Source organism: Augochlora pura, chromosome 6, assembly GCF_028453695.1.
Source record: "Augochlora pura isolate Apur16 chromosome 6, APUR_v2.2.1, whole genome shotgun sequence".
Taxonomy (NCBI): Eukaryota; Metazoa; Arthropoda; class Insecta; order Hymenoptera; family Halictidae; genus Augochlora; species Augochlora pura.
Genome location: NC_135777.1, coordinates 16,592,527 through 16,619,280, shown reverse-complemented (window position 1 = coordinate 16,619,280; position 26,754 = coordinate 16,592,527). Strand labels below are relative to the sequence as shown.

Genomic DNA, 26,754 nt, shown 5'->3' with positions numbered 1-26,754 from the left:
AAATTTTAAATTATTCTGTCAGCCATTTACCGGTGACACGGCGAATTGTTAATGATATAATTATGATACACTTTTAATTCGTTTAAATTAAAATTGCATAGCAAAGTTACGTGATACATAATTACATATTCAACATTCTTACCATTTGCAAATTTTAATAAAATTGAGGAGTCGTACCAGTAAATTTTAAATAATTTTGTCAGTCACATATGAATGATACAGCAAAGTGTTAATGAAACAATTATGATTCACGTTTTAAAATAAAGTTTTTTATAAAATGACCATAAGAATGAAATTATTAAAAAATCGTGCTATTTTTACCGAAAATTCATTTCTCCAAATTTCGTACAAATTCGATTGGTTCCCCTCATCGAACCGGCAGGCGCTGTTTTAAAATTCATTACCGACGGGAACCGTGGATTCTCTATGCGCAGAATAATTTTCATTAAAACTCTAATGATGAGCCCGCGGATCCTTATGCAAATTTTCGAAGGTTGTTTTATAAAACGAGAATAAAGGTGAAATTACCAGCAGCTAAAATTAACGCTCGCTAATGGAAACATTGAAGATAGTTTACATATTCGCGAACGCCTGGGGTCTTTATATTTGTTTTATTTCTCGAATACGCAATAGCACAAGTGCATAAAAATTAACGAGCTAATTAGAAAATCTTGGTATACGAAATTCTCGTTGCTAGAATGCGCTTGGCAATTAGTGCATTGAATAGTAGACTGTCCATTTGTCGTGTTTAATCGTTTATTGCGTCAAAAATTATTTTAACGTTGTTACAAGACTCTGCGGCACTGCTAAAAGTTATTACATCGCGTTTTAAAATCATTTCTGCGTTATCTAATTTATTTATATTCGAAGCATATTAAATTATAGCTAAATTATATTAGATGTAAATAATGTATGTTATAAAAGCTATTCTGGATTTACAAATAAAATGGCTTTGAGTTTATAGGGTTATTATAATTATAATTAATAGTGTAATAGGTCGTTGAATTTATTTCGGAATTGACTATAATATGATAAAGTCAAAGATATTATCAAAATCAAAACGACTGTAGTATTTATAGCAAAAATTTTATTTCGGTAATTTCGTACACTGAAGTTTGTTGGAAAACGTATAACTGACGAACTTTTGTTCGAAACATGTTGTTACCAGGGATCGTCATGCTCGAAAAATCGATAAAAGTTTAATTTCGGCCGCAGTCGCGTTGGGCCAGACACAGAACGCTGTACTACTGTAAAACTCTGCTTGCTAAAATCCGCACAGTATTCGTATCTGCAGCTATTTCCGCTTGAAAGTTACATGTACGTATTAACAATAAAATAAGTCTAATGTCTATCATTTCTAACCAATTTGCTACAAGATTTCTTAAAGCTTACATCTGTGGAGACTCAACATTTTCTCTTCGCGAGTTAAAAAATTTTTACTGAATACATAAATATTGAAAATGTAGTTGTTGACATGTATAAAATTATGTTAGACACTTGGTATTTTATAAGAAATAATAAAAGTTATTAATATTAGTTCCGCTTTGAAGACTTAGGATTAACCCTTTGTGCTAACTGTGACTCTAAAATAATTTTGTTAGCCATAACTTTTTTAATCTAAACTTTGTTAATTTAAGCTTTGTTAGTTTAAACTTTATTAGTATAAACTTTATGAGTTTAAACTTTATTAGTTTAAACTTTATTAGTATAAGCATTATTGACAAAATAATAACGTGACAAAATAATATTAGCGGTGCCTCAGAATCACTGCTCTAGTCCAAAAGGGTTAACATATCGAATTTCCAAGCTTCAATAAAACCTCACTTCGAAGAAGAAACAAATTCTGTTCGACACAGAACTTGAAAAATTTACTTCTGGTCGGAAATTACCGTCTCCCAGACCACTGCGCCTTCCGTGTCTCCCGCATTGTGATCTTTCCAAGAGAATAAAAAAGAATGGCGATCATACAGCGACTTAATTCGCGGCAAGGACGCCGGAAAATAGTTTTTCGTGTCCGACGAAACGTGGAAGCCGGGCAAGAAAACGGCGTTAGCCATGAATAGTGGAGAAAGCGTCGTATTCACGAAATTCCAGTCCGCTTCTTTGTCTGGCGGACACAATGAAAAACTGTGTCAACATCTCCTAATTGCAAGGAGTTCGAGCTGCCAACAACGATACCGTGTCCTCTCCACCCCCCCCCCCCCCCCCCCTCGGTTCCTTCTCCTTCCGATGAAGAATTTATCGCTGGCCGGAAAGATCGTAAATTTCCTGATCCGTGTCCGACGGAATTTTTCGGATCGGCCCAATAAAAGCGGGTCCCGCGTCGCCGCTCCACATAGGTACACACCGACCAACAGAAATGTTTAGCCGTTCTCATTTACATGTCTTACGTCGCGTATATAAAACTTATGTGACTCCAAAGTGCGCGTTGCACAGTGACCTTCCGAACGAATGTTTCGGAGATCGACATTTTCGTGTATTTACCTTTCTGTCATTTTTGTAAATCCAATTTTTATACGAGCATGACTTCCACATTTGTTTTTAATGAACATAAACGATGGTATGTTTATTGTACAATACAATAGAAAATTTTGTTATGGTTACGATGAACGTCAGATTGTAATTATTGAAATTATAAATTAAACAATGTATTGAATATGATATTAAATATAATAGAATTAAATAGATATGATTATATTATGATAATAATCCATCGAAGAACGCTAGTATATGTTATATTATTCAGTCGAAAATATTATCACACTAACTATCAACATAAAGTTATAATTAAATATATTACTAACTGTAATATAATTAAATAAACATAATTAAATTATGATTACAATCCATCGATGAACAGTAGTATATATATTTGTTATTTAATCCAAAATATTCATACGTTAACTATTAACATAGAATCATAAATATTAAAATCATAATTAAATACGATGAAATTAAACATAATAACATTGCAATTATAATCCATCGATGAATTAAGTTTTCAACGTTCTCACGTTTTCCGAATGTATCGATAGAATTGGTAATTGCAATGGATTAGCGTGAAAGATTAATTTCAAGATCTCGAGAAATAATGATGTCACGAACACGTGGGTGACGCGCAGTGTTACGATGGCGCGAAAGGCTGTCGAAGCTTTCCTGTCTAGCCGAGCGACGCAAAACAGCTGACTGTAGAAACTGCGAGTCGTAGTCACGCAGCTAAGCACGTGCTCGTGCACGTTTTCTCTTCCGTTTTCTTCTTAGCAGCGCACGTTCTTACGGAATCGTTCGAGGATTCGTGCGCGACCGGGGATACCTCTCTAACGAAACTAATATCGCACTGCGTATCTCTTTGTCAGAAAGTAGAAATAAATCGGAAATTAAAAATAAAATGGAAATCAAAAATAAAATGGGAATCAGAAATAAATCGGAAATCACAAATAAATCGGAAATTACAAATAAATCGGATATAAAAAATAAATAGAAATTCAAAAATAAATTGTATAATCTCGAATTGTTCTTGATCCGGTGATTTATCAAGCCGGAGCAACAACGTAAATCTGTATACGAGCCGACGTTATTTAATCGATGAACTTTACTGCTTCGCGAATTATTTTCGCTGAACGGGGAGGGGCGTTAAATTTGCATTTAATTACCGTGGAAATTTGCGTTTCGTTGGTCTACCATAAACAGGGGGTAGATCGGCGGTTTAATAACCTACAAAGGCGGTGAATGAAAATTAATAGGGAGGCTCATGCATAGAGATATCGAACGTGAAAAATAACAGAAAAGTCACGCTCGAACTATAAACCCGTGCTATTGTCTTCAACTCCAGGGTCCTCCGAGAGTACTACGTCCATCGTTAAGGGTGACTCGCGCGGGAAGGGTGGTTTACGACCGCGTTATTCCGCGAGCGGCGGAAGAGGGACGGCGGATGATAATGCAACGAATTATTCGCCTGAACCTGAACTTAACTCCTTCCGTTATCCACGCGCTATTTACAGCGCGGCAAATTTGTAAACTGCTTTACGACGCGCGGCATTGCTTCGAGCGGCGCTCCGCGAAAACAAAAACACCATTACTTTCGCAAAACGCCTGGTAAAATCCAACATCTTAAACCCTTCAACGCCTTTATCGCTCTCGTTGATACGCGAATACGCGAGAGCGTAAATTTCCTCCGGTTTTTACAATCTCGTTCGATTTTTCGTTGTTCGTCGACGATTTTACAACGACGGCGTAACCTCGATAGTAATCTTGACATAACCTTGACATATTTTTCTTTTATACATTTTAATGGCCTGGAATAAAATACAGGCGAATGTTGCGCTGTTAATGTACGCGAATGTAACGTGATACTCACGATTAGACTGCGGATTTTTATGCAAAATAAAACCTTTTTGCTCCCGCTATGAGAAACGAGAACCACTTAGGTATTTTCCTTTGCTTATTTATCGATTTTAGCAGGCTGCAAACAATATTATTTTGCTGCGGAAAAATATTGTTTTTCCACTTACTGTGCCATGTTTTTCTGCTGGTGGAATGTTTCCGCTTCATCGGTGCGGCAGCTACGTATATTGTTCATAAATATATATAATGCACAATATACATATATATCCCAAATTTTTGAACAAAACATTCGAGTTACAGAACCGAACATTGTAAAATAAAATAAATTATATATCCATACAGTGCAGACAATTTCCAACTTTGTCGTTACTGAATTGAAAATATAGTTTGAAATATTTTTAACTATTTTTTTAAATTATTCAAGAAAAACACACGCCTTTCTTGCGTATAATAATCTTGGCATAACCTTAACGTAATTGCTCTAATAATCATTTCAAGAACGAAGTTGAAGGTATAAGTCAAATGTAACGTGGAATATACACATACGTAGATGCAATGTATTTAGTAAATAAATGTTACAAGCAAATGACTATGTGATAACGAGTTATTTGTCTGTCAAGTAGGCCTGCACTTGCGGAGCATCGAAGAGCCGAGGATGACGGCGGAGACGGCAGCACCTTGCGTACAAGGGGTGCAAGGGGTGCAGAGCGTTATGGCGGGTCAGGGCACACTGCAACAGGTGCAAGATGGAAAATCCAGCGGCGGTTTTTATTCCTCGACTTCGGCCATGTACGATCCGGAATACGCCCGCATGGAGTCCTGGCTCGACGAACATCCAGATTTCGTCAACGATTACTTTCTCAGGTTATTATCAAACAACACTGTTATCAGAGTATAGTCATATTTACAGAGAAAATATTTAGAACGCTGTTTTACGTAATCGATTTTTCACAGTTCAAATGGAATAGCATTATAAGTATATTTAAATAAGTACATTTAAATATATTTAATTTGAGTATAAAAAAATTGTTTACGCACAATTCATGTCTACTAAATTAGTCGGTCTGATATGTCAATAAAATTGAAGTCGTTTGGCCCTGTTTTAAGAAAATTAATTCGTTTCAAAAGTCTTTGAATAATTTAGCAACTGACTGTACATTCTTATTGTTGTTTCCAAGCCCCGTGAAATTGTATAAAGTCATAGGTTTCTTTAAAATGAAAGACTTTTATCGGAACATTTTTAATATTCTTCTCAAATAATTCATAACTCTTAACGTTTTGTATATTTTACTAAATAATTAATATATATTTGTATTTTAAATTGACAACTATACTGTGACGTATATTTGAAATAATTTCCATAAAAAGTCGAGTTATTTAAAATAACCGCTTCATTAAAAAATCAATCATTCCTTTCCTATAATCATAAATAATATATAAAAATAATGCAACAGAAATAAAACGCTATAGTTACAAAGTCAGCTACCATTAGCAAAACAAATGTCATTTGGTAACATATTAGAAACGCGATGAAGACACTACCCTATTATAATAATTAACTTCGTCTAAGTTGATAAAAAAAGTTTTAAAAACTCTCAGATAATCTCATTGTACAAAACAATATTATGCAAAACGCATTATACAAAACTTTGGGTTATACTAAACAGCTCCGCGTTGTTTTGACGATCGAGTTCTGGCGACAGGCTTCTACCGCGCGTATCACGCGAAAGACGTGATTTCCCAACGATTTATGCTATCCAGAAGATGACCAACGATGTTAACCATGAGCGAATTAGCTATTCCGTAAGGGCTCCGCTCGCATCAAAGCGAGCCCTGGTCTAAAATTGGACCAGATATCCTAGTTTAGAGGCTCGCCTTTCCCTAAAGATGCGCAGCCGCAACTATCAACAGAAGTTCATGCGATCGTTCGCTCGCGCGGAAATGTCCATAGCGGTCAAACTGCGAGGAACAAACGGGGGCTCAAAGTGCACGACCAGTACACCGGGATCCAAATAGAACGTCGAATAACAACGGAGCGTGATATTCTCTCTGTGCGAGAGAAAATTCAGTAAGCAAAACCCGACCCTACGGGTTTCCGTAGAAAACGCAGAGAGACTTCGGGGCTAACGTAACTTCCCTTAAAGAACTCGGTTTTCTCGATCTCGACGTTTGCAACGTTACAGTTAACTCTCTGCACTCGAAGCCATTTTAACTGTAATTCTAAAATCACTTTTCCGACATGTATCGTTTCCATTTTATATTATAAAAGAATCTTGTAACTTATGCAACAATAGTTATACTTTTAATAATTTTTGAAATCTAATCTTTCGTAGTATAAGAACTACTTTGGAACGTTCTGTATCAATTTTAGTGGTGCCGCAGAGTCACCATTCGAGTGGAAAGGGTTACTAGTTGATCGTTAAAGAATTAGAAATTTTTTATTTTTTTTTGAAATTTTAAATTTGTAGAATGTTAGGTCGACGGTTTTAAAAATTTGAGTTTACTGGGGGAAATAATCCTTCCGCGCTTTCCTCGGAACTATATTTTTCAACATGGCCGCCGCGAGATTTCCGGAATCAGACATCCAATTTCCTTCGAACAGCTTGGAAATATTCTGATAAAATCCGCATTTCAATATTGTAAATAAACTCTAACATTTCATATTAGAGCTGCCGGACTGTACATGGGAATTATGGATATTGTTTTGTACCATTGCTAGAATTGGATTTAGCGGAATTTTCTACAATGTCTATTATAATATATAAAATAAATATTAAGATATAAAATATGATATATAGAATAAAAACGATTATCTAAAAATTTCTCAAAGAAACATTGTTATAATATCAAGTATTGTTGAACAAAAGTTAGACATTCAGTCATTTTGACTAGTTTGGTAATTTTAGCCTCAAAAAACATTTAATATTTACAAATCTGTCAATAGAGCGATTCTTTCAAATACATAACAAAATTGAAAAAATTGAATTTCTTAGAAGGATATTAACCCTTTGCACACGAATAGTGATTATGAGACACTACTAAGATTGTTCTATCACGTCTCGAGATAATTTTTATGACAACAAAGTTTAGATTTAAAAAATTGTTAATGTTGGTTTTAATTATTAATTTATCTAAGAATTATTGGTCCCCTATAGGTAATATATACTTATAGATTAACCATAAATATCATATATCTTCTTCCCTCACAGATATATTTAAATGTACTCTACTTAAATATTTACAATTACATGTATGAATAATTCTTTTTTTTTTTTAAAATAGATTTACTATAATTTGTCCTATTTATAAATACATCAGCAAGACTATATTTTTAAATAATTTACGTTTAACCCCCAAAGGGTTAGGAAAGCACCACCGTCACCTGATTCAGCAACCCACCGAAAACTTGTTCACTGATCCTACGTTGTTATGGTATCGACAGGAAAGTCACGAGGCAAACCGTGGACATGTGGCTGGTGTCTCACGCGACGCCGACGTCCTCGTCGAGCAGTTGCGTCGAGTTGTCGAGCCCGATCCATGCGGGCGGCACGTCGTCTTCCGGTCGGGGTGGTTCCGGCGGCTCCGGTGCCACGACCCCTGTCCGGAAGATCTCGGCGCACGAGTTCGAGCGCGGCGGCCTGCTGAAGCCGATCGTCAACACGATCGACGGGACGCCAACCTTCTTGAGCGTCACGCCCGGGGACTCCGGCCAGCCAGGAAGTCAGCCGGTCGGCTCCGGAAACTCGAACAGGCCGCAGAGGCGATCCAGACACGAGCTGAGGCACCTTGACGAGAAGGATCTCATCTTCGAATTGGTAAATTCGATTCTCTTCGCGGTTGGATGGAATATTTTTACATTTCTATCGTAACATTGTACGAAGTACTGTTACTTTTGATTTAGTGTTTTTCGTTAACCCCTTGCGCTATAAGATCTACTAAATGTGAATATTATTAATTTCTTCTAAATCGAAATCAAATTTAATACTTCCGTAATAAAAATCTAGAAATGAGGGTAAATAAAAATAATAAAAGAAAGAAAAATTGTTTGGTCCCACTAGGAAAAATATTAAAAATAAATAAGAGCTAATCAACGCAGGGTGAAAAGAAGTTGTAATGCAAGGGGTTAAATTGTATTTGATCGAGTATTCTGTCAGGAATAGTTTCTTATTATCACAGTATTCAAGTAAATTAAATTTGTAATGTTGTTACTAAGTTTACGAATAGATTAGATCGATTATTACAGGTCAGAACTTTTTCTACCAATCGTCTTATTAATTTTCAAATTGAGAAATTGAGAGATTCTGTGTCAATTTATTTCGATCCCTTTTTTTTCGACAGAATTATTTTGTCTGATAAAATTTTGAAACATGATACATGAGATGTGAAGAAGGTTAATACAATTTTGCGATCACCGTGTAATGCTACATGTGTTTAGGATTAATAAAACAGCAGGACTTATGAGATTAATAGCAAGATTACTTTATCGTGATCTAATTGACCTATGAGACAGTTGTGTTTTTAAAAAAAAAGATTGAAAAGAGAGCAAGTAAACTTGAAACGAACCCATTGAAACTATGCATTCTTATAACATTTTTCAAGAGTTTGAAACTGTAATTAAATAGATTGTCTTCTTTTATCGAAACAAAAATGATTCATGACAATGCTCTCTCAATGTTCACCGAAGTCTACATCGCGGACTTAGAACAGCTAGACTTAGATCTTCAACAGTTAGACTTGGATCTTCAACAACTAGACTCAGACCTTCAACAACCAGAACTAGATAATCAACAACCAGACTTTTTCGAACAATTAGACCGCCCGTTCGGTGTCCGAGCGACGCCACGTAATTCGCAGTCGTTTCAATTACGAACGCGCCCTCGTAGTTTCCTACGAGGAAACACAGCCTCGCCTCGCGTTATAATTGACGACGATCAATTGACACCGTAGGTCAAGGACATCTGCAACGAGCTGGACGTGAGGTCCTTGTGCCACAAGATCCTGCAGAACGTGAGCACCCTGTTACACGCGGACCGGGGCTCCCTGTTCTTGGTTCAGGGCGAGAGAGGCGGCGGCTGCATGCCCTCCTCGCAGAATCACGAGTCCTCGACGGCGGTGAGCCCGTCCGGAGGCGTCGGCCACGGGAAGACGGGCAACGGGAACGCGGAGCAACGCGAAACAGGATACTCGAGGAGCAGATGCCTGGTCTCGAAGCTGTTCGACGTCTGCTCGAGATCGACCCTGCTCGAGATGGAGAAGAAGGACGAGATCAAAATTCCCTGGGGCACCGGGATCGTCGGCTACGTCGCCGAAAGCGGAGATCCTGTTAACATACCGGACGCTTACAAGGTAAGGGCTTCGTTGTTCTTCTCGAGACCCGAGCGCCTTCAATGCACGGTGGTCCGCGTCCGCGAGAACAAAAAAGAAAATTTCATTTTCAGCCTTCTTGGGTGTGTAGCAGACTTTATTTGTAAAAGTGAAACTGTTGAGTTATTTTCAACCAGCTAGTTTTTATTTAATGTCTTTGAATTGATATAGATCATATTTATTATTTATTTTATGTTGTATATATTAAAATTATTTTTAAGAGGGTAGTTTTCTATTTAATATCTTTGAATAGATATAGACAATTTTTATTCTGTTTCATTTATTTTTGTCCTTATTATTTGTTATTACTGTCATTATTACTGTTATTATTATTACTTTATTATTTTATTTACATAATTTTATTATACATATTGAAATCATCTTTAAGAAGGTAGTTTTCTATTTAATATCTTTGAATTGATGCAGACAATTTTTAATCTCTTTTATTTATTTTTATTGTTGCTATTTATTATCATTATTTTCTTATTATTATCTTATTGTTAGTATTTTATTATTATTATATTTATTTTATTTTATTATATACATTGAAATTATTTTTAAAAAGGTCGTTTCAATTTAATATTTTCGATCTGATATATCCAATTTTTATTTTATAAAAATATCCGCAGTCTAGATATTGTTACTAATATTTGGTTTCTGCTATTTGCACGAAGAAATAATGGAAATACAATTTTTATCGCTATCTATTTCTCTCGCATATAATTATAGTTTCACCGATCGTTTTCGTAAACTAAGTTAAGGGCGCGTAGCAAATCAGTTGAAATAGTCTGTTGCATTTTCCCTTGAATAAATTCATACAAATAAGGTCATTGTACTCCGGCGACCGTGCACTCCATTGTCGAACATTTATAGTGGAGTAAATATATGTATGCACGGCGGCGTACAATGCCTGTTAGCGTTATGAATCTGTGCATGCAATTCACGTATCTAATTATTACATGCTTTTCGAAGTCTGAATGACGCAGCTGCGTGTGTCTGCCTGTGAGGAGAGATTTGATGAAGGCACGACGCGTGCAGGGTGTTTCACGGACCTTGGCCATAAACAATGGTCCCGCGAAAGCTCTTTTGAATTTTACATTCGAGCCTTTTTTTGCCAACCCCTCCCTCCCTCCCTCTCTCTCATTCATACACTGTCGATCTCAAAAGGATATAATCGCGAAGAAGAAAATTTGTCGCCTCGGACGTCGAAATTATAACGTAATCATATCTTAACATTTTAAACAACAACGCTTTAAATGACCACATTTTGGATTGTAAACAATATAAATAAAAATTAAATCAAGATAAATATAAATTTTAGATAGGAATAGTATTGTTTCAAAATAGAACTCGTTCTGCATTTTATAAATTTCAATTTAATGTATCACGATTAGAATTTATTTATAAAAGATGATTACTGGACAATCTTTATTCAGATTTATATTTTTACAAGCACTTTTGTAAAATGTGAGATTAGCGTTGAAACATGATCCGCACAGTATTGAACATAAAAGACTGGTCCAAATATTTATAGTTAAATGTTGCTTTTATATACATATCAAATAAATACTTCGCTGCTCCATTTTAAAATCTTGACAACTATTTATTTATTATTAACTTATAATTTGTTTTCGTATTATTAATTTATTAATTTACTTTCATATTATTATCTACAATATAATTCATTTCCATTTCCCACAACATTTCTCAAATGAAAAATAGTTCAAGCAACCCTATTAATTTTAATCATCACGGTAAGTTTCTCATACCTGAAAATTCCGCGCATACAATGACTACATAAAGATCAACAATCTATCCAATACCGAATAATGTTACCCATGGTGAATATCAATGTTCCGTGATTCCTGAGCAACAGAGTCGCCGGGTAGCAATTATCGCGCGATAGTGCCACCTAGCCGTCCAATGGTTTCCTTCAAAGATCGGTTGCCACTTAACCAGGCAATGTACACTGCCATCGTGCCGGGGTTTACCTGGTGCGTATCTACTTAGAATTTCCCCGAAGGCGAGCAGGAGTGCCACAATGCTCGCTTAGAATCTCGCGCAAGGAGAGCGAAACGTGCGCTCGCGCTATCGTCATAGGCGAGTCACTTAGCATCTGACAGTGCCTCTACTTAGTATCGTGATGGCGTCTCACGGTATCTAATCTTAATGTCCGGTTCGCCGGTCTTACGTATCATATCTATGGAAATGGGCGCGAGTGCCCAATTATCTCCGTTGCCCGTAAGGGGAAGGTGTCCTTTGTGCGACGCGACTTCCGGCCACTGTGGAGGACACGCGAGCGCGAGGGTTTGCGAGAACAGAGACGCATCGGCGCGAGAGAGATAGTTCTAAGGGTTGTGGCGATCCGTTGTTGCCTTCAGGCCCTAGACAGAGGACTCTGTGACCTCGCTTTTATGTTATGTAGTAATTACGTGATATTTTATATTGCAATTCTCTCGCTTTAAACAATATGTGATGATATAATTAACTATTTTATATTGTAATTTCTTACTTTTATAATATGTGATAATGTTGTTAATTACTTTCTATTATAATTTCTTGCTTCTATAACATATAATAATATAGTTAACTAAATAATATTAATTAATACTATAATAATATAGTTAATTATTTTATATTACAACTTCTTGCTTCTATAATACATAGTAATATAATTAATTATTTTATATTATAATTTCTCGCTTTTACAATATATAATAATACAATTAATGATATAGTATAAATTAATAATATTATATCAACTTCAAGCCCTTCACAAATATCATAAACAAATACCGGATCAATATATTCAATACAATGCAAAGATAGGATTTATTTAAGCTACGTATAATTTGTATTGCAGTATATACTTACATCAAAATATTCATCTAAATAGAAACATTTTTATGATATCAGAAACTATAAAAGAACAAATTAGAAGTCGGTCATTTTGAGTAGTACGGTAGTTCGAGTCGTAAACAATGTAGCTGTCGCTCGTGCAGCATTCGAAGGATGAAAGAAGTATTCGATATCATTTGACGAGTAATTCGATTATCCTGTTCATGCGGGGACGTACCATTATCGCGACGAAGCAGTAAAAAAGCAATAACGTCGAATTCGGAGATAAACTTTATTCCGCTATTTCCGTTTATTTAATCGCGTTTCCTAGTTCCTCGTAAATTCGAGCATCCGTGGACGTAAAGCAATATATTGTATATGTATATGCTCCTCTGCCTGAATAATTGCTGATTCGAAGTTTGTTCGTAAACTATCCGCAATGTTTCATCGTTTCGCCGAATTGTGTACGATTGTTTAAAAGCATCTCGCTACTTTTACAATCATCTCGCAACGTTTACAAGCATCCCGCAACATTTACAAGCACCGTCGTTTCACTCAATGTTCGCGTCAATTTGCAACGTGTCTCGCTTTCGAACTGTTCACTCAGTTTTGTTATTTACAAATGTTTGTGTAGCGGGATCGCTCGGAATGTTCTTGCAAAGGTTGACATTTCTGCGATCGACAGTTTCGCGACAAAGCGAACAAACGAAAGAGATCGATGCTGAATTGCATTACGGAAACTTAACGATCCCTTCGCCATTATCGGACCGGGGTCCCGTGTTTAATTGTCCCATGGAAGTTCCGCAGCCCCAGTCTCCGGGAGTCAAACAAAATCTGCGATTGCGTAAAGTATAATCAAACTTGGTCGAAACTTCAGCTCGTCGGAGGCTGCGAGTTCTGGACACCGAAGTTTTAACTAAATGTACTGACGATTAATTGTCCATCGGCGATCTAATTCGAAACTTTGCAATCCGAGGGTCGGGAATAAATGTTACGTCGATTAATGGATTCGAGTACGGTGTCTTTGAATTTTCTACGATGAAATAGCAATTTTTGAGTTTCGATAATGGAATTAAAGTAATTTCGCAAATTTGCGTGTTGATCAATCAAAAGATTGATTATTGGTTTTTAATATTTTTCTGTTGTTTTGTTTTGAAAAACAAAATTTATTGTCGTAGATTTATAGCGAAGATTTTTGATATAGTGTCTATAGTCCTCGCGCGACAAGGAGGCGTCTCTGCGTGTATATTCCCCCACTTAATAGCTTTGTCATCGGTTGCCTAGCGACCACTGTCGATCCCCGTCACTATTTTCGACCAATAGCAGCAAAGAGGCAGCTAGTAACAGGGGGAATGTTTAACGCAAAGATGTCTTCTTGTCGCGTGAGGACTATAGCACTTGCTGACGTTACTCATCTGTATTAAATAGAAATGAGAGTTAATATATTTATTTACAAATCAACAATCTAAACATTTTCGCTCTCCTATATTCAATCACAAAACCTAGTATTTTTTTCCTTACTCGTTTGAGACAGTAATGAATATTTTTAACTATGCTGTAACTAGTCTGCGGATTTTTATGCAAAACAAGCATTGTCTGCAACAATTGCAAAAAATTAAAACCGATTAAAAAGTGCTTTCTTCCTTTAATAATTTTAATATTTATAAGTTCCTCTAATGTTCTTATTGTTTCAAATTGCAATTATTCAATTTTGATATTAATGCGTAAAATCCACATTTTAGTTATAGTATTCTAAAATCAGCAAAGAGGAAATTGTTTTTAAAGACTGCGCTTTTCATTGCAGGACTCGAGGTTCAACCGAGAAATCGATGCGTTAACTGGATACAGGACCAGGGCCCTTTTGTGCATGCCGATAAAGGACTGCAACGGGGACGTCATCGGGGTTGCACAAGTGATTAACAAGCTCGGTGGCGAAGGACAGTTCACCGCACAGGACGAGAAGATTTTCGCTGGTTATTTACAATTTTGCGGGATCGGGCTGAGGAATGCGCAACTGTATGAAAAAAGTCAATTAGAAGTCAAAAGAAACCAGGTACGTCAGAGAATGTATTCATCATGTTTCCAAGTGCTGCGCCGTACGTTTAACACTTCGTTTAGTAGTGTCAAAATGGCGGCGGAAAAATTTTTTAGTTCACGTTTATTCGGATCGCAGAGAGATACATTTGCCAGTTATTCAATTTTATTTGCGACAAATATTACGTGATATTATTAAGTAATATAAATTCGTAAATTACGTTATATTATTAAGTAATATCAATTTATGTTATGTAATATTTTTGTGTAACATAAATTCGTAAATTACGCAATATGATTATATAATATAAATTCATATATTGTGTAGTATCATTGAGTAATATAAATTCGTCAATTTCGTAATATTATCAAATAATATAAATTTATATATTATGTAGCATTATTATGTAATTCTAATTCGTTAATTACGTAATATAATGAAGTAACATAAATTGATAAATCACACAATATTATCAAGTAACATAAATTCATAAATTACATAATATTGTTACACAAAATTGAATATAATTATTATAATAATGATTTAAAATTAACAACGAGAGCAATATTTCAAATTTCACTTTTTATCGATCCTTTAAATATTCAAACAATTAATTCACAGATCCGCATAGAGATTAAACATTCGCCTGAAAATGAAGATCCAACAAGACATTTCATCTTGTAAAATTTAAAAAAAACGAAACTCTCGCGTTTTTTCTGCTTCGCCTGCTGATTTCGTTAGCAGCGCAAAAAAGCTATGGCGCGCTGCCGTAACGTGTTGCGCTGCGAGCGGAATGCAGAAAAGTTCACGGTGTAATGGACTCTTTTGTTCTATTAAGTGCACACGTCGATGGTAATTATCGCGTGGAAATCACATTTGCCCGCCGATTGAAATATTACAGTAATTCGATCGAACTAATGTACACACCGCGCCAGCTGCGGGAATTATTAACCGCGGCGAAGATGTTAATATTGTCGTGGATCGTCGACTGTGCGGCCCACGGTAATTCAACCGACTTGAACGGCATACTAATTCAACGACGGATATTTGTTCCCTGTTACAGGTGCTTCTGGATTTAGCTAGGATGATATTCGAAGAGCAGAGTACGATAGAGCATATGGTACTGAGGATCCTAACGCACACGCAATCCCTGATCCAGTGCCAGCGAGTGCAGGTAAAATACCAGCGAACGTAGACCAGATCCCACAATTTCAACCCTTTGCGCTCGAGAAGCCATTTTAACCGTAAATCTAAAATCATTTCTCTGGCCTAGAGCATTTCCATTTTATATGACAAAGTGAATTTTATGAGTATTTCTGCGATGCATAGTGACAGTTGTAACAATTTTTTAAATCCGAATTTTGTTAGTACGAAGATTATCTTGGAACGTGATAGAAAAATTTGAGTGGTAATAATTACAACAATTATTACATTTATATATATATATATATATATATATATATATATATATATTATACGATTATAATCTTAATATAATTAAAACAATAATTGCGCTTTAAACAGTATTCAAATGTAAACATGTTTGACAATTTTAATATTATATTTCTACAAGATATAATAATTTTTAGCGATGCCTCGGCGTTCGAGCGCAAAGGGTTAATATCCCGCGGGCTTATAAAACACAAATATATTCCAGACTTCCATTTCTTAAAGCATCTTGACAAAATAAAAGATTAAAGAGTACAGCTGGAGAAAAATATTTATTTCCAGACTTTTACGCTTGAAACTATCAAAAATAAAGTAAAGGAAACGAAATGAAGTAAGAAAATACTTGTCGAGAACAGCTGATTGGCTGAGTTCTAGTAAACAGATAAATGTTAGTAACGAAGTTAAAAATTGAAGCTTCCGGTGTTTGATTAATTGTTAACTCTCTGCACTCGAAGCCATTTTAACTGTAATTCTAAAATAACTTTCATGACATATAGCATTTCCATTTTATACGACTATATGTATTTTATGCATATGAAATTGAATCTCATAACTCTTGCAACAATAGTTATACTTTCAATAATTTTTGGAATCTAATTTCTCATAATATAAAAATTATTTCGGAACTTGCCGTAACCATATTTATCCATATTTAGTCGACTCTTCATTCTGGTCAATTGAAGCTTTTAAAATCAATATATTATGTTTATTTATCGATTATTGTCAATATATCTATGAAGCGGACTTATTAGGGATTTATTCTTTTGGTGAAAATTATTTCTTGTATTCTATCTTGTCATAAAATATTTTTTTAACGCATTGAATAGCTATTTAAGCGTGTACCACCAGTGGCACGGAAAATGTGTTAAAAGTAATGGAAAGCCACGATAGTAATGTCGATTATGGATTTCAGGTTCTGTTGGTGCACAAGGCGTCGAAGGGCAGTTTCTCCCGAGTGTTCGACTTCGAGGCGAACGACCTGGCCGGCGAGGATTCAGATTCTCGCACTAGGTGAATGAAGTTTGTAATTACGTCCTTATTTTTCTTCATACGATTACCGCGAACAATTTCATTCACGCGGAAGCCTTACACACACACGTGTTTCGTTCTGTTTCACGCAGTCCGTTCGAGAGCCGATTCCCTATAAACGTCGGCATCACCGGCTACGTTGCCACGACCGGCGAGGTGAGCATTGATTGACAATTTCTTCCTGTTTGTACATATCTTTTCTGCTAGCCGCGCGCGCGCGCCGCCGTCGCCGCCGCCGCCGCCGGCACGCACGCAACGCCAACACGATGATACGCGTTCGAACTAAATTTTCTTAGACGGTGAACATACCGAACGCCTACGATGATCCAAGATTCGACCCCTCGGTGGACGATGGTACCGGTTTCAGACATCGCACCATTCTCTGCATGCCCATCAAGAACTCGTCGGGTCAGATCATTGGCGTCATTCAACTGATCAACAAGTTCGATGACCTCGCATTCACGAAGAACGACGAGAATTTCGTCGAGGCGTTCGCCATTTTCTGCGGCATGGGCATTCACAATACGCACATGTAAGTGGTGGCGAAAAACGCGTCGATCCGTTCGCCGATCGTCGCTGTACATTTCTATTTTGTTGCTAATGAATCGGTAAATTTCAGAAACGATCGCTTTTTTAATTATTCTTCTCTACTCTCGAATTACGTTCTTTAGAAATTAATTTATTCTGTGGCTCTTTTCCGAATATTTACGTTCTTATTGCTTGAAACTGCTGAAAAAGAGAGTCGCCATATTGGTGATACAAGGACGATTTAGTTATTTAATGCTTTCAGTTAAAAAATATATAGAAATTTTGTGAAAGTATAATTATTAGAAAATTGATGCAGCAATCTGAGAAATACAAATTTAATTTGTAAAAGACATTAGGAAAATGAACTTTTCTTTAGAGCTGACAAATGATCGATAGGATTTTGAACTTCGTGTTGAATGGATTAATTAAAATGACTAAGAATGTTTTTAACGTTTGTGTTTTTCGTGTGTTAACAGGTACGAAAAGGCTGTGATAGCAATGGCCAAACAAAGCGTTACATTAGAAGTGCTGAGTTACCACGCTTCTGCGTCGTTGGAAGATGCGCAAAGATTAAGGGTTGGTTTCTCTTCTACAGCGACTCTAACATTGTTAAAAATAATACGTAAAGCATTGAAATAAATAATTTAAATAACTCAAATATTTCGATAAATAATAGTCATTACAGTAAAAGAATTCAATTTTTCAAACGTATTTCCTACAGAAATTTATAATAATTATACAGAAAATAAATGCCAGTGTTAAATATTTATATAAAACAAAACTATTAACATTCCAGTAATATTCAAAGTACACTAGTATAACATATTTCTTCAATTTCATATAATTTTATTCAAATATTCTGCAACCTTAAAGATACTTTACCTACATAAAAATATTTTCAAAAATTTACTTATAAATGTACAGTAAAATGTACATTAATTCCGAACACACGTTTCGTTAATTTTACGATGCTAGAAATTAATTAATAAAATTGATAATTTGTTGATTTCGATTGCAGGGCTTGCGAGTGCCATCAGCGGCGCATTTCCAGCTGCACGATTTCAAATTCGACGACATTTTCATGGAGGACGACGACACACTCGCCGCCTGTCTCCGAATGTTCCTGGACCTTGACTTCGTGGAACGTTTTCACATCGATTACGACGTTCTCTGCCGCTGGCTTCTAAGCGTGAAGAAGAATTATCGGAACGTCACGTACCATAATTGGCGTCACGCGTTCAACGTCGCTCAAATGATGTTCGCGATACTAACTGTAAGCAAATTGCCGATCGAAATTGTGCCGCGCGTCCAATCATCCCATTGAGGAAGTAACGAGAATACGTTGTTTTCTTCAGGCTACGCAGTGGTGGAAGATCTTCGGGGAGATCGAGTGTCTCGCGCTGATCATCGCTTGCTTGTGCCATGATCTGGACCATCGGGGCACGAACAACTCCTTCCAAATCAAGTGAGTACGAGCTTTGCGGGAACAAACGCTTTTTACTTATATTTCAATTTATTTATATACATTTTAATTGTAATCGTATTTAAGCATACGATAAATTAAATAGATCAATTCGATTGCCCTAATTATTATGGAGAATTGTCTTGTCAAATATTTCTGCGATGTCATTGTAATCTGCAAGCCCTTGTGCATTAAATTAGGAATGAAAATAGTTAATAATTTACAATACTTGTGTTTATAAAAAGAATTTAATGCAACGTGGACTCGAATAAAAATTCATTATCTTTCTATACTTTCAAAATATTTATTTTGCATTCTTACATATTTTGCATATATTTTCTTATATTCTGTTCAATACATTTGTTTTGTAAAAATTTTAACTGAGTGACATAAACTTACTTTTCCAGATATAAAGAAGGAGTTTATGATTCAATAACTCAAGCTAGCTGCTAGGAAATAGAGATTTTATAACCTTAACCTTAAAATGGATGTTTATATTTAAATAAATGTGATATTCGATACAATCGATCAATTGAATACGTTCAATTAACAGTTTAGAGGATTTAAGAATTGTACAAATGTAATTTATTAAAAATACGTGACTTGTTATACCAACTTTATTACCCTTGTAATCTTGTGAGATATCAAAATAGAAATGTTCCTGATGATTCGCAGAGCGTCGTCGCCGTTGGCGCAGCTGTACTCGACGTCGACGATGGAGCACCATCATTTCGATCAGTGCCTGATGATCCTGAGCAGCCAGGGGAACCAAATTCTGTCGAACCTGTCCCCGGAGGAATACTCCCGGGTGGTTAAAGTTCTCGAAGAAGCAATCCTCTCCACCGACTTAGCGGTCTACTTCCGTAAGAGAGGAGCTTTCCTCAGCTTAGCACGGGGCGGCGGCTACAATTGGGCTTACAGCGACCACCGGGAACTGCTAAGAGGAATGTTAATGACAGTCTGTGATCTAGCGGCTATAACGAAACCGTGGGAGGTCGAGAAGAGGGTGGCGGAATTGGTTAGCAGCGAGTTCTTCGAGCAGGGGGACATCGAAAGGAGGACGCTAAACATTACCCCGATTGTAAGTGTTGCACAGCTTCGGAGTTTCGCTTAACCCCTCGGTGAACCACCTCGAATCAATTAACAACGACAGGGGCGTATATTTATTCGTAATGTAGTAATTATCGCAATTATCGTGTAACGATTATAGCTGTCTTGTTGTGTCCCTTATTAGGAGACAGTTGGGTGTAAAGAATTAGTTTCATTCGATTGTTATTCTTAAATAGTTATTTTAAAGTCAGAAAAATGTTTATTGTACTTGATATTCAATTGACAATTGGAGCTAACATTGTTCCTTCGTTTTACTGTTATTTTATTTTATAAATATGCAGGTATTAATATCTTTTATAATAAAATTATTATCAGTCATATTTCATTGAGAATATGATGAGATAGCTTCGAATTTTGATAATTAATATTGGCGTTAGTTATTTTAGTGTAGGTAGAATAAAATACTGGCGAAAGAATTCATCTCAAATTGCTTAACTTTTTACTTAAATTTCTGTTTCTGTATTCACAATACCTGTATCTTAAATTTACAATCTTTTATCACTAAAAGATAACATATTGTAAGTGCTTTATTTCTAATTCATATTTATTTATAAGTGCAGAGAATGTCAGATTGTTATTAGATTTTCAAACTGCAATGTATCTTCTATCAGTGATTTAAATTTACACTAGTTTAGTAATCTAAAATCGGAAGGTAACAACGTTACTCGTTTGGTATTGCAGGACATTATGAACAGAGAGAAGGAGGATCAGCTGCCGATGATGCAAGTCGGATTCATCGATTCGATCTGTCTTCCTATCTACGAGGTAATTCTCTACGATATCAACGATAGATAACAAAAGTTTATTCAATGGAGCATTTTATCACAGATAAGGTATAAGAAAAGACAAAATATTCAATCTATTTTGCAGTCCCTAATTTTTGGACTTTCTTTCCCATTTATATTATGGGATTGATTCAGAGCAACGTGAAAATATTTTCTTAACACGTTTATTAACTTTTTAGAGCGTAGAAAAATTCACGAAAATTTATTACGATTCTTGTAGAGAAACAAAATATTAAATTTCAAATTTTAAGTTTATCAAATTTTAGGTTTAGGTTTAAGTTAAGTCTCTGTGAATTGATTTTAGAGCGTATTTAGTGTAAATTGATATATGACTCTATTATGTATTATTAAAAATAGTTAAAGATTGTCTAAGGTAACCAAAGACTGTAGAAATCAGTCAGATAAATAGATTAATAAAATAAAAAGATATCACAATGTAACCCGAGGCAGCTAAATCTAGCTTAAAGTAGCAGAAAATAGCCAAAACTTAATGGTTCACGATTTATATAGTTAATAAATGTATAACTTCTGACTATTTAAAATCTTTAACGACTTTTTTCGCAAGCCATATCATCAGAAACTACGTTGTCTATATTACCATCTAATTTTTTAATAGAAATGACGAATAGAATATAAAATACCATTGTAAAATTTCAAACTAAGAAATCTTACAAAGTCTTATGTCTGTTCTTACAACTTACCTGTGATTCTATTTCATTCACCAAGAACATCAATTTCAAAAAATACTTTCTACTAAAATAAAAAATATTTGGCTAAAATATACTTCTTGAAAATGCTTTTCACAATCCACAATCTTAATAGCCACTTAATATTAACAAGCCACAAATACAAAACTAATAATTCGGTGTTCGTTCGAGCAGGCATTCGCTTTACTGTCGGACAAGCTCGAGCCACTGGTGGACGGCGTCCGTAAAAACAAGCAACACTGGCTCGAGATCGCGGAGTCCGGATGCAAGACGGACAATTGCACGAACCACGACAGGATGTCCTCGATATCCGACAACGAGGAGACCAGTGACCAGGCGGACCAATAGTCATTATCACGAGTCGCGAACACAGGCGAAAGTAAAATGATCAACGGACGGTAGCTTCAACGCATTTACGGATCGTCCAGCCGAGAGAAAGCTATAGAAGCCGAGAAGCTTGGAATTATTAAGCGCCTACGTCTCGATATTAGGTATTAAAAAGAGCATCGTGAGTTAATTTATTAATTTATATTAATCACTGGCGGAGCATTTGTCGGTACCAATGACGCGCGACCGCGTGGAAAGAACCGTTCCGATTCTGTCCCGCGAGCTTCCGGGGAGTCAGCGAGCGTATATTGTCAGAGCCTGGCCGTCCTAGCCGAGGACGAGCGTATCCTTCCGTTCGATCGGCTCGATTGCCGGCCTCGATGAGAAATCATGTTTCCGAACGAGATTAAATCCCGTGAATTTTACGCTCGTCGCCGGGCTACGGGGGACCCGAGGAGCAAAGCCTGGAGGAAATTAGCTTTAGGCCGCCGAGGAGCTTCGTCCTCTCTTCGGAAATAAAACAGATCAACCCAGAGATGCTACTCTTGTACCTGATCGTATTGTACGTATACTTACTATGGCAGAACTTTGTGGTCGGGAGAGGACGAAGGATGAACGAGAAAGATGTACGGGACGAATTCGACGGGAATCATTGGTCGCTCGTCAGATTCTTAAGCGAGATACTTCTCGCTGATCGGAGACCCGTGACTCGCGAAGACTTTTAATCGATATTATTAACCAACGACCACGTTGCAAATGAGATCCGATCGACGAAGTGGTTTCGCAGACATTCGACGGAATTGTTCCTTGTTCTCGCGCAGAGCTAATATGTATAATTTATTATTCGGCACAATTATTGCTTTACAATGATTACTTATAGTAGACAAATTGCTCGTCAGATTGAGGACTTGTTTTATACTTTTTTATAGTTGCGTTGTAAAAAAGATAGTTACAAGAGAGTAGTAGATGCGATATTTATGAGAAACTATTGTTAAATGTTAGTTAAATATGTTCTTATTCTCTGAAATATTCTTTTAGTAAATGTCACGAAGCGTAGAATGATAGAAAAACGAATGTGGCACCTAGTCTCAATTTGCTAAACATTTGTAAGAAAAATAATTGTACATTGGCAATCGATTTCGAATTTTAGAGATGATCATCAAATGAAAATTTCGAATATTTTAAAGTACAACGATGTATAAAGTTGTATGAAGTAAGAAGTTTTATTTTTTTTATCAATTAAAACGTTACAAGATTGAGCGCAAACTCAATTCGTATAAACTATGTAACATTTCGAACTATAAAGACGTATAAAACACTTGCGAAATCAGGTTCTAATTCTTTTTATCGACTAAAACGTTACAAAATCGCGTAAACTCAATTCGTGCAACAATTGTATATAAAATCGTGCATTCTGATAAAACTAGCTTGTCTCTGTCACTAGGCTAATTTCTGAGGGATGACACAGTGGCAGCAGAAGTGGACCACGAAATCAGGGTCGTAAATAATTCGCTTATTATACTTATCGAAGCAAAAGCCCTATTTTCTCGATTTCCCGAACAAACTGACGAACAGACTGCGGATCTTTCTGCAGAATAAATTCTCCTTAATAACCATAACAAATCAAAAGTATTTAACAATTTTCAATTATACTGTTCCTCTTTAAAATCCTAACTATTTATTTTTCTGACAAAAACTGCAGAAAGTCCACAGTCTAGTTGATAAGGTATCACGGTTAAGGATTAGCATAGCCTAGGACCGCAAGCATGATAGTTACGACCGTGAACACGATTTCTGCGGCGATCATAGCCAGGACTCCGATCAGCGAGACAGATGATTCCCGAGTTGCGCGCGCGCAGGGTGCGATCGAAGGGCAATCGGCTCCGTCTTGGAACGGCGTTCGCGCGGAGGTGTTTCCACTCCGCGGTTAGGGGCTCGTTCGACGCTAGAATCGGGCTGTACATTGTAATTAGATAATGTATTCGTAAACCAAAGTGTACATTTATACATCAAGGTTAATCGTGATCTTTGTTACTCGATACGGGGATGAGTTTAATCGTCTGTTTTAACGTTCTAATTAATTAGCTGTAGAGGACAGGCGTCGTTCGCCTTTGCTTTCCATTATCTTGGATGTCACGCGATGTCGTTTAAAGCCAGATGTTCGGTTTCCTCTCCCCTTTGCACCGGGGGAGGGCTGTTGTCCCAGCGAACGGAACATCGAACGAGAATACGTTTCTCTGCGCTTCAGTATCGGTGTACGGTAAATCCTCTCCAATTGTCTCTGAATTTTCTGAACAAAACCGGTAAATTTGGGAAAAGAAAATACGATTGCCTCGATACTTATTTCTAAAGTCGCCGATTGTCAATGATTATAAAAACAAGCCACGATATTTGAACAATCGTATCTCCTCTTCTCGAATCGTCTATTTTTATTTATAATCCAAAGGACGAATTAAAGAGAATTTACCGCACACGCGAATGCTTCCGAGACCACGTTTCACGGTCGCCTGAAATCTTTGAACAAAAATACGAACATATCATCGACGTTCCATTAACGCGTGTCCCAGCTCACTCGCGTCCGCGCGAACATTGTAACAACGCTTGCACGTTGCAGTGCTGTCGTAACGCGGCGCGGGAGTTGCTGTAGGACGGTGAATGTAATTAGGGAAAATTGACCGATTCACGTCGGAATATTCCTCCTCTCTGTTCGATCGTAGAGATCACATGGACTTCAGCTTGCGATTAAAATCATACGATGTCATCTTCGACGAGAAGAACCGTCTGCAACGATGCGATCCGTTTAGGTTCGCGCGGCCGTCGCGCTCGAACATTCGCGACCGGTATTCCGACGTGAACGGCGATTTTACCAACCTGTTAATCGTAGATTTTAATCAACGTTTTAGAAAGTCAACGTCGTGTTTCAACCCCGCGATACAGCAATCACGCGCGCAAAGTGCATCTCCGAGCGATTTACAGAGGAAAAAGGGTTTATACTGAGTTCAGCATCGACGGTGAATATCGTCGAATCGTTTCGATATTTTTTTCTCGCTCGAGTTCGTTACGGCTTTCCGTAAACGTTCCGTTGCCGCGAACGAACGTCGATAACGCTTCGGACGCGTTACGATCCACGGTATCGTTAACAGGCAGTGATTAGCTAAACGCAGACATGATAGCATACTTCAGGTGTTCCGTAATTATATTTACAGACGCGTCGCCGCGTCGTACTCGCTGCCGTAATCAGGAAGCCATATTCCTCCGTACCCGCGAACACCGCGACGCGTCCATGGCGTCATGCATTATTGAGCGATGCTGATTCTGTTTGCTCTGTAATCAACCGTCGCCGAGACAATTCGCGAAAATACCTGAAATCTCGTTAACCGGCACGCTCGAATGTTTGCATAATTTATTTCCGGATCGAATAATAACGCGAGCTTCCAAGATCCCATTTATTCAAAGACCGCGTCGAAATCGCGGCATAACGAGTAACGTGCTCTTATTTAATAATTGTATTTATTTCCGCGGACAGCAAACGATACGAAAAAATAGTTCTTAACAGCGACCCAATGGTAGAATTGACGATCGGGATTATTATTTTACACGTTTCCACAAGTTGTATTTGTATCTCGTAGAACATTTTATTTTTCACGGAGCTGCGGTTATTGTAAAGCGAAAGCAGCGATCTCGTTTCAATTGTTAAGAACTCTTTAAATCAATTGCTGTTTGAAAACCTATTTAATATCTAGTTTCTCCGTGTTAATTTGTCGGCGGCGACATATATTTGATCGAAGAAATTATAAACGACGCGCTTCGTCGCTGCGCGTCCGCGTGAAACGCGACGATCCCGCGCTGAAAACTTAAGGACTTATTGAATCTGTAATTAGGATCGCCGGGGAACTCGGAAAGTTACTCCGGCGCGAAGCTCCGTCGGGAGAGCCGCGCTCGTCCCGTCCTTTTAACAGACGTCGTCGTCGTCGACGACGGTCTCCCCGGTCTGGTAGCGTGAAAAGTTTATTTCCCAAAATCGGCGCAAATATCGTACAAAAGTTTACGACGGGCGCGCGCGCGCTTCTCCCGCGCGTAAAATAAACTTGGAACCTTTTTGCGGAGACTTTTGTATAAACTCTTCTTCGTCGTAGATTCCGCGCGGTCATCGATCCGCGAAAGGATCGTCCTCCGTACGAATTGATCGGTGCTTGGAAAAGATTAGGGGACGTGGTTTTGCCAGCGATGGAGGCAGTCAGCGTTCATCCGCGTGTGATCGTTACTTGTAATGATAGTCCGTATCTTGTATATGTTCCTTTTAATCCTTCAAGTCGTTTTCCTCTTTCCCTTTCTCTTCCTTCTTCTTCTTCTAGTTCTTCTTTCCTTTTCTCGTCTTTTGTAAACTTGATTGTGTCTCCCGTCGATTTTCATGAATTCCACAACGGCAGGGACGCGGTGTAAAGAAAGTGTGATAAATAAAACGTGTGTGCGTGGGTGCGTGCGTGCGTGCGATGTTCGTTTACGGCTGAGTGTGTATGTGCGAGCAAGGAATCGTCAACTATGAATATTCTCGTGTAAATTATTGATACGTCGGAACGGAAATGTTTAGCGTGTATGCCGTTTACCGTTACGATTAGCATATAGTACGAGAGTCATATATTATACTGAACAATATCTAATATATTAAAGCGAGACTAAATTATGTGATACACATACCGTCTATTGTTCATTCTGTTTACCCGTTTCATCATCCTTTCCCAAGGGTTTAGGGGAATATATTCCCTATAGAATAAA

The 26,754-nt window shown here is 37.1% G+C and overlaps 1 protein-coding gene across 5 annotated transcripts in view; it reads left to right on the top strand.

Annotated features, from left to right (window-relative positions):
• LOC144470804 (dual 3',5'-cyclic-AMP and -GMP phosphodiesterase 11) overlaps positions 1-26,673 on the top strand; it is a 175,405-nt gene extending 148,732 nt beyond the window's left edge. For 2 of the 5 annotated variants that reach the window (XM_078182344.1, XM_078182341.1), the window contains 14 exons: positions 4,965-5,208; positions 7,787-8,159; positions 9,292-9,690; positions 14,351-14,599; positions 15,645-15,755; positions 16,944-17,041; positions 17,152-17,215; positions 17,356-17,591; positions 18,064-18,163; positions 18,606-18,860; positions 18,943-19,052; positions 19,725-20,130; positions 20,841-20,924; positions 21,826-26,673. In XM_078182344.1, the coding sequence (XP_078038470.1) occupies positions 5,000-5,208; positions 7,787-8,159; positions 9,292-9,690; positions 14,351-14,599; positions 15,645-15,755; positions 16,944-17,041; positions 17,152-17,215; positions 17,356-17,591; positions 18,064-18,163; positions 18,606-18,860; positions 18,943-19,052; positions 19,725-20,130; positions 20,841-20,924; positions 21,826-21,999 (2,868 nt within the window). In that variant the 5' untranslated portion in view covers positions 4,965-4,999 and the 3' untranslated portion in view covers positions 22,000-26,673. The remainder of the gene's footprint in view (positions 1-4,964; positions 5,209-7,786; positions 8,160-9,291; positions 9,691-14,350; positions 14,600-15,644; positions 15,756-16,943; positions 17,042-17,151; positions 17,216-17,355; positions 17,592-18,063; positions 18,164-18,605; positions 18,861-18,942; positions 19,053-19,724; positions 20,131-20,840; positions 20,925-21,825) is intronic. The other 3 variants (XM_078182343.1, XM_078182342.1, XR_013494188.1) reach the window with 2 other exon arrangements.
• Positions 26,674-26,754: the final 81 nt, after the last annotated feature.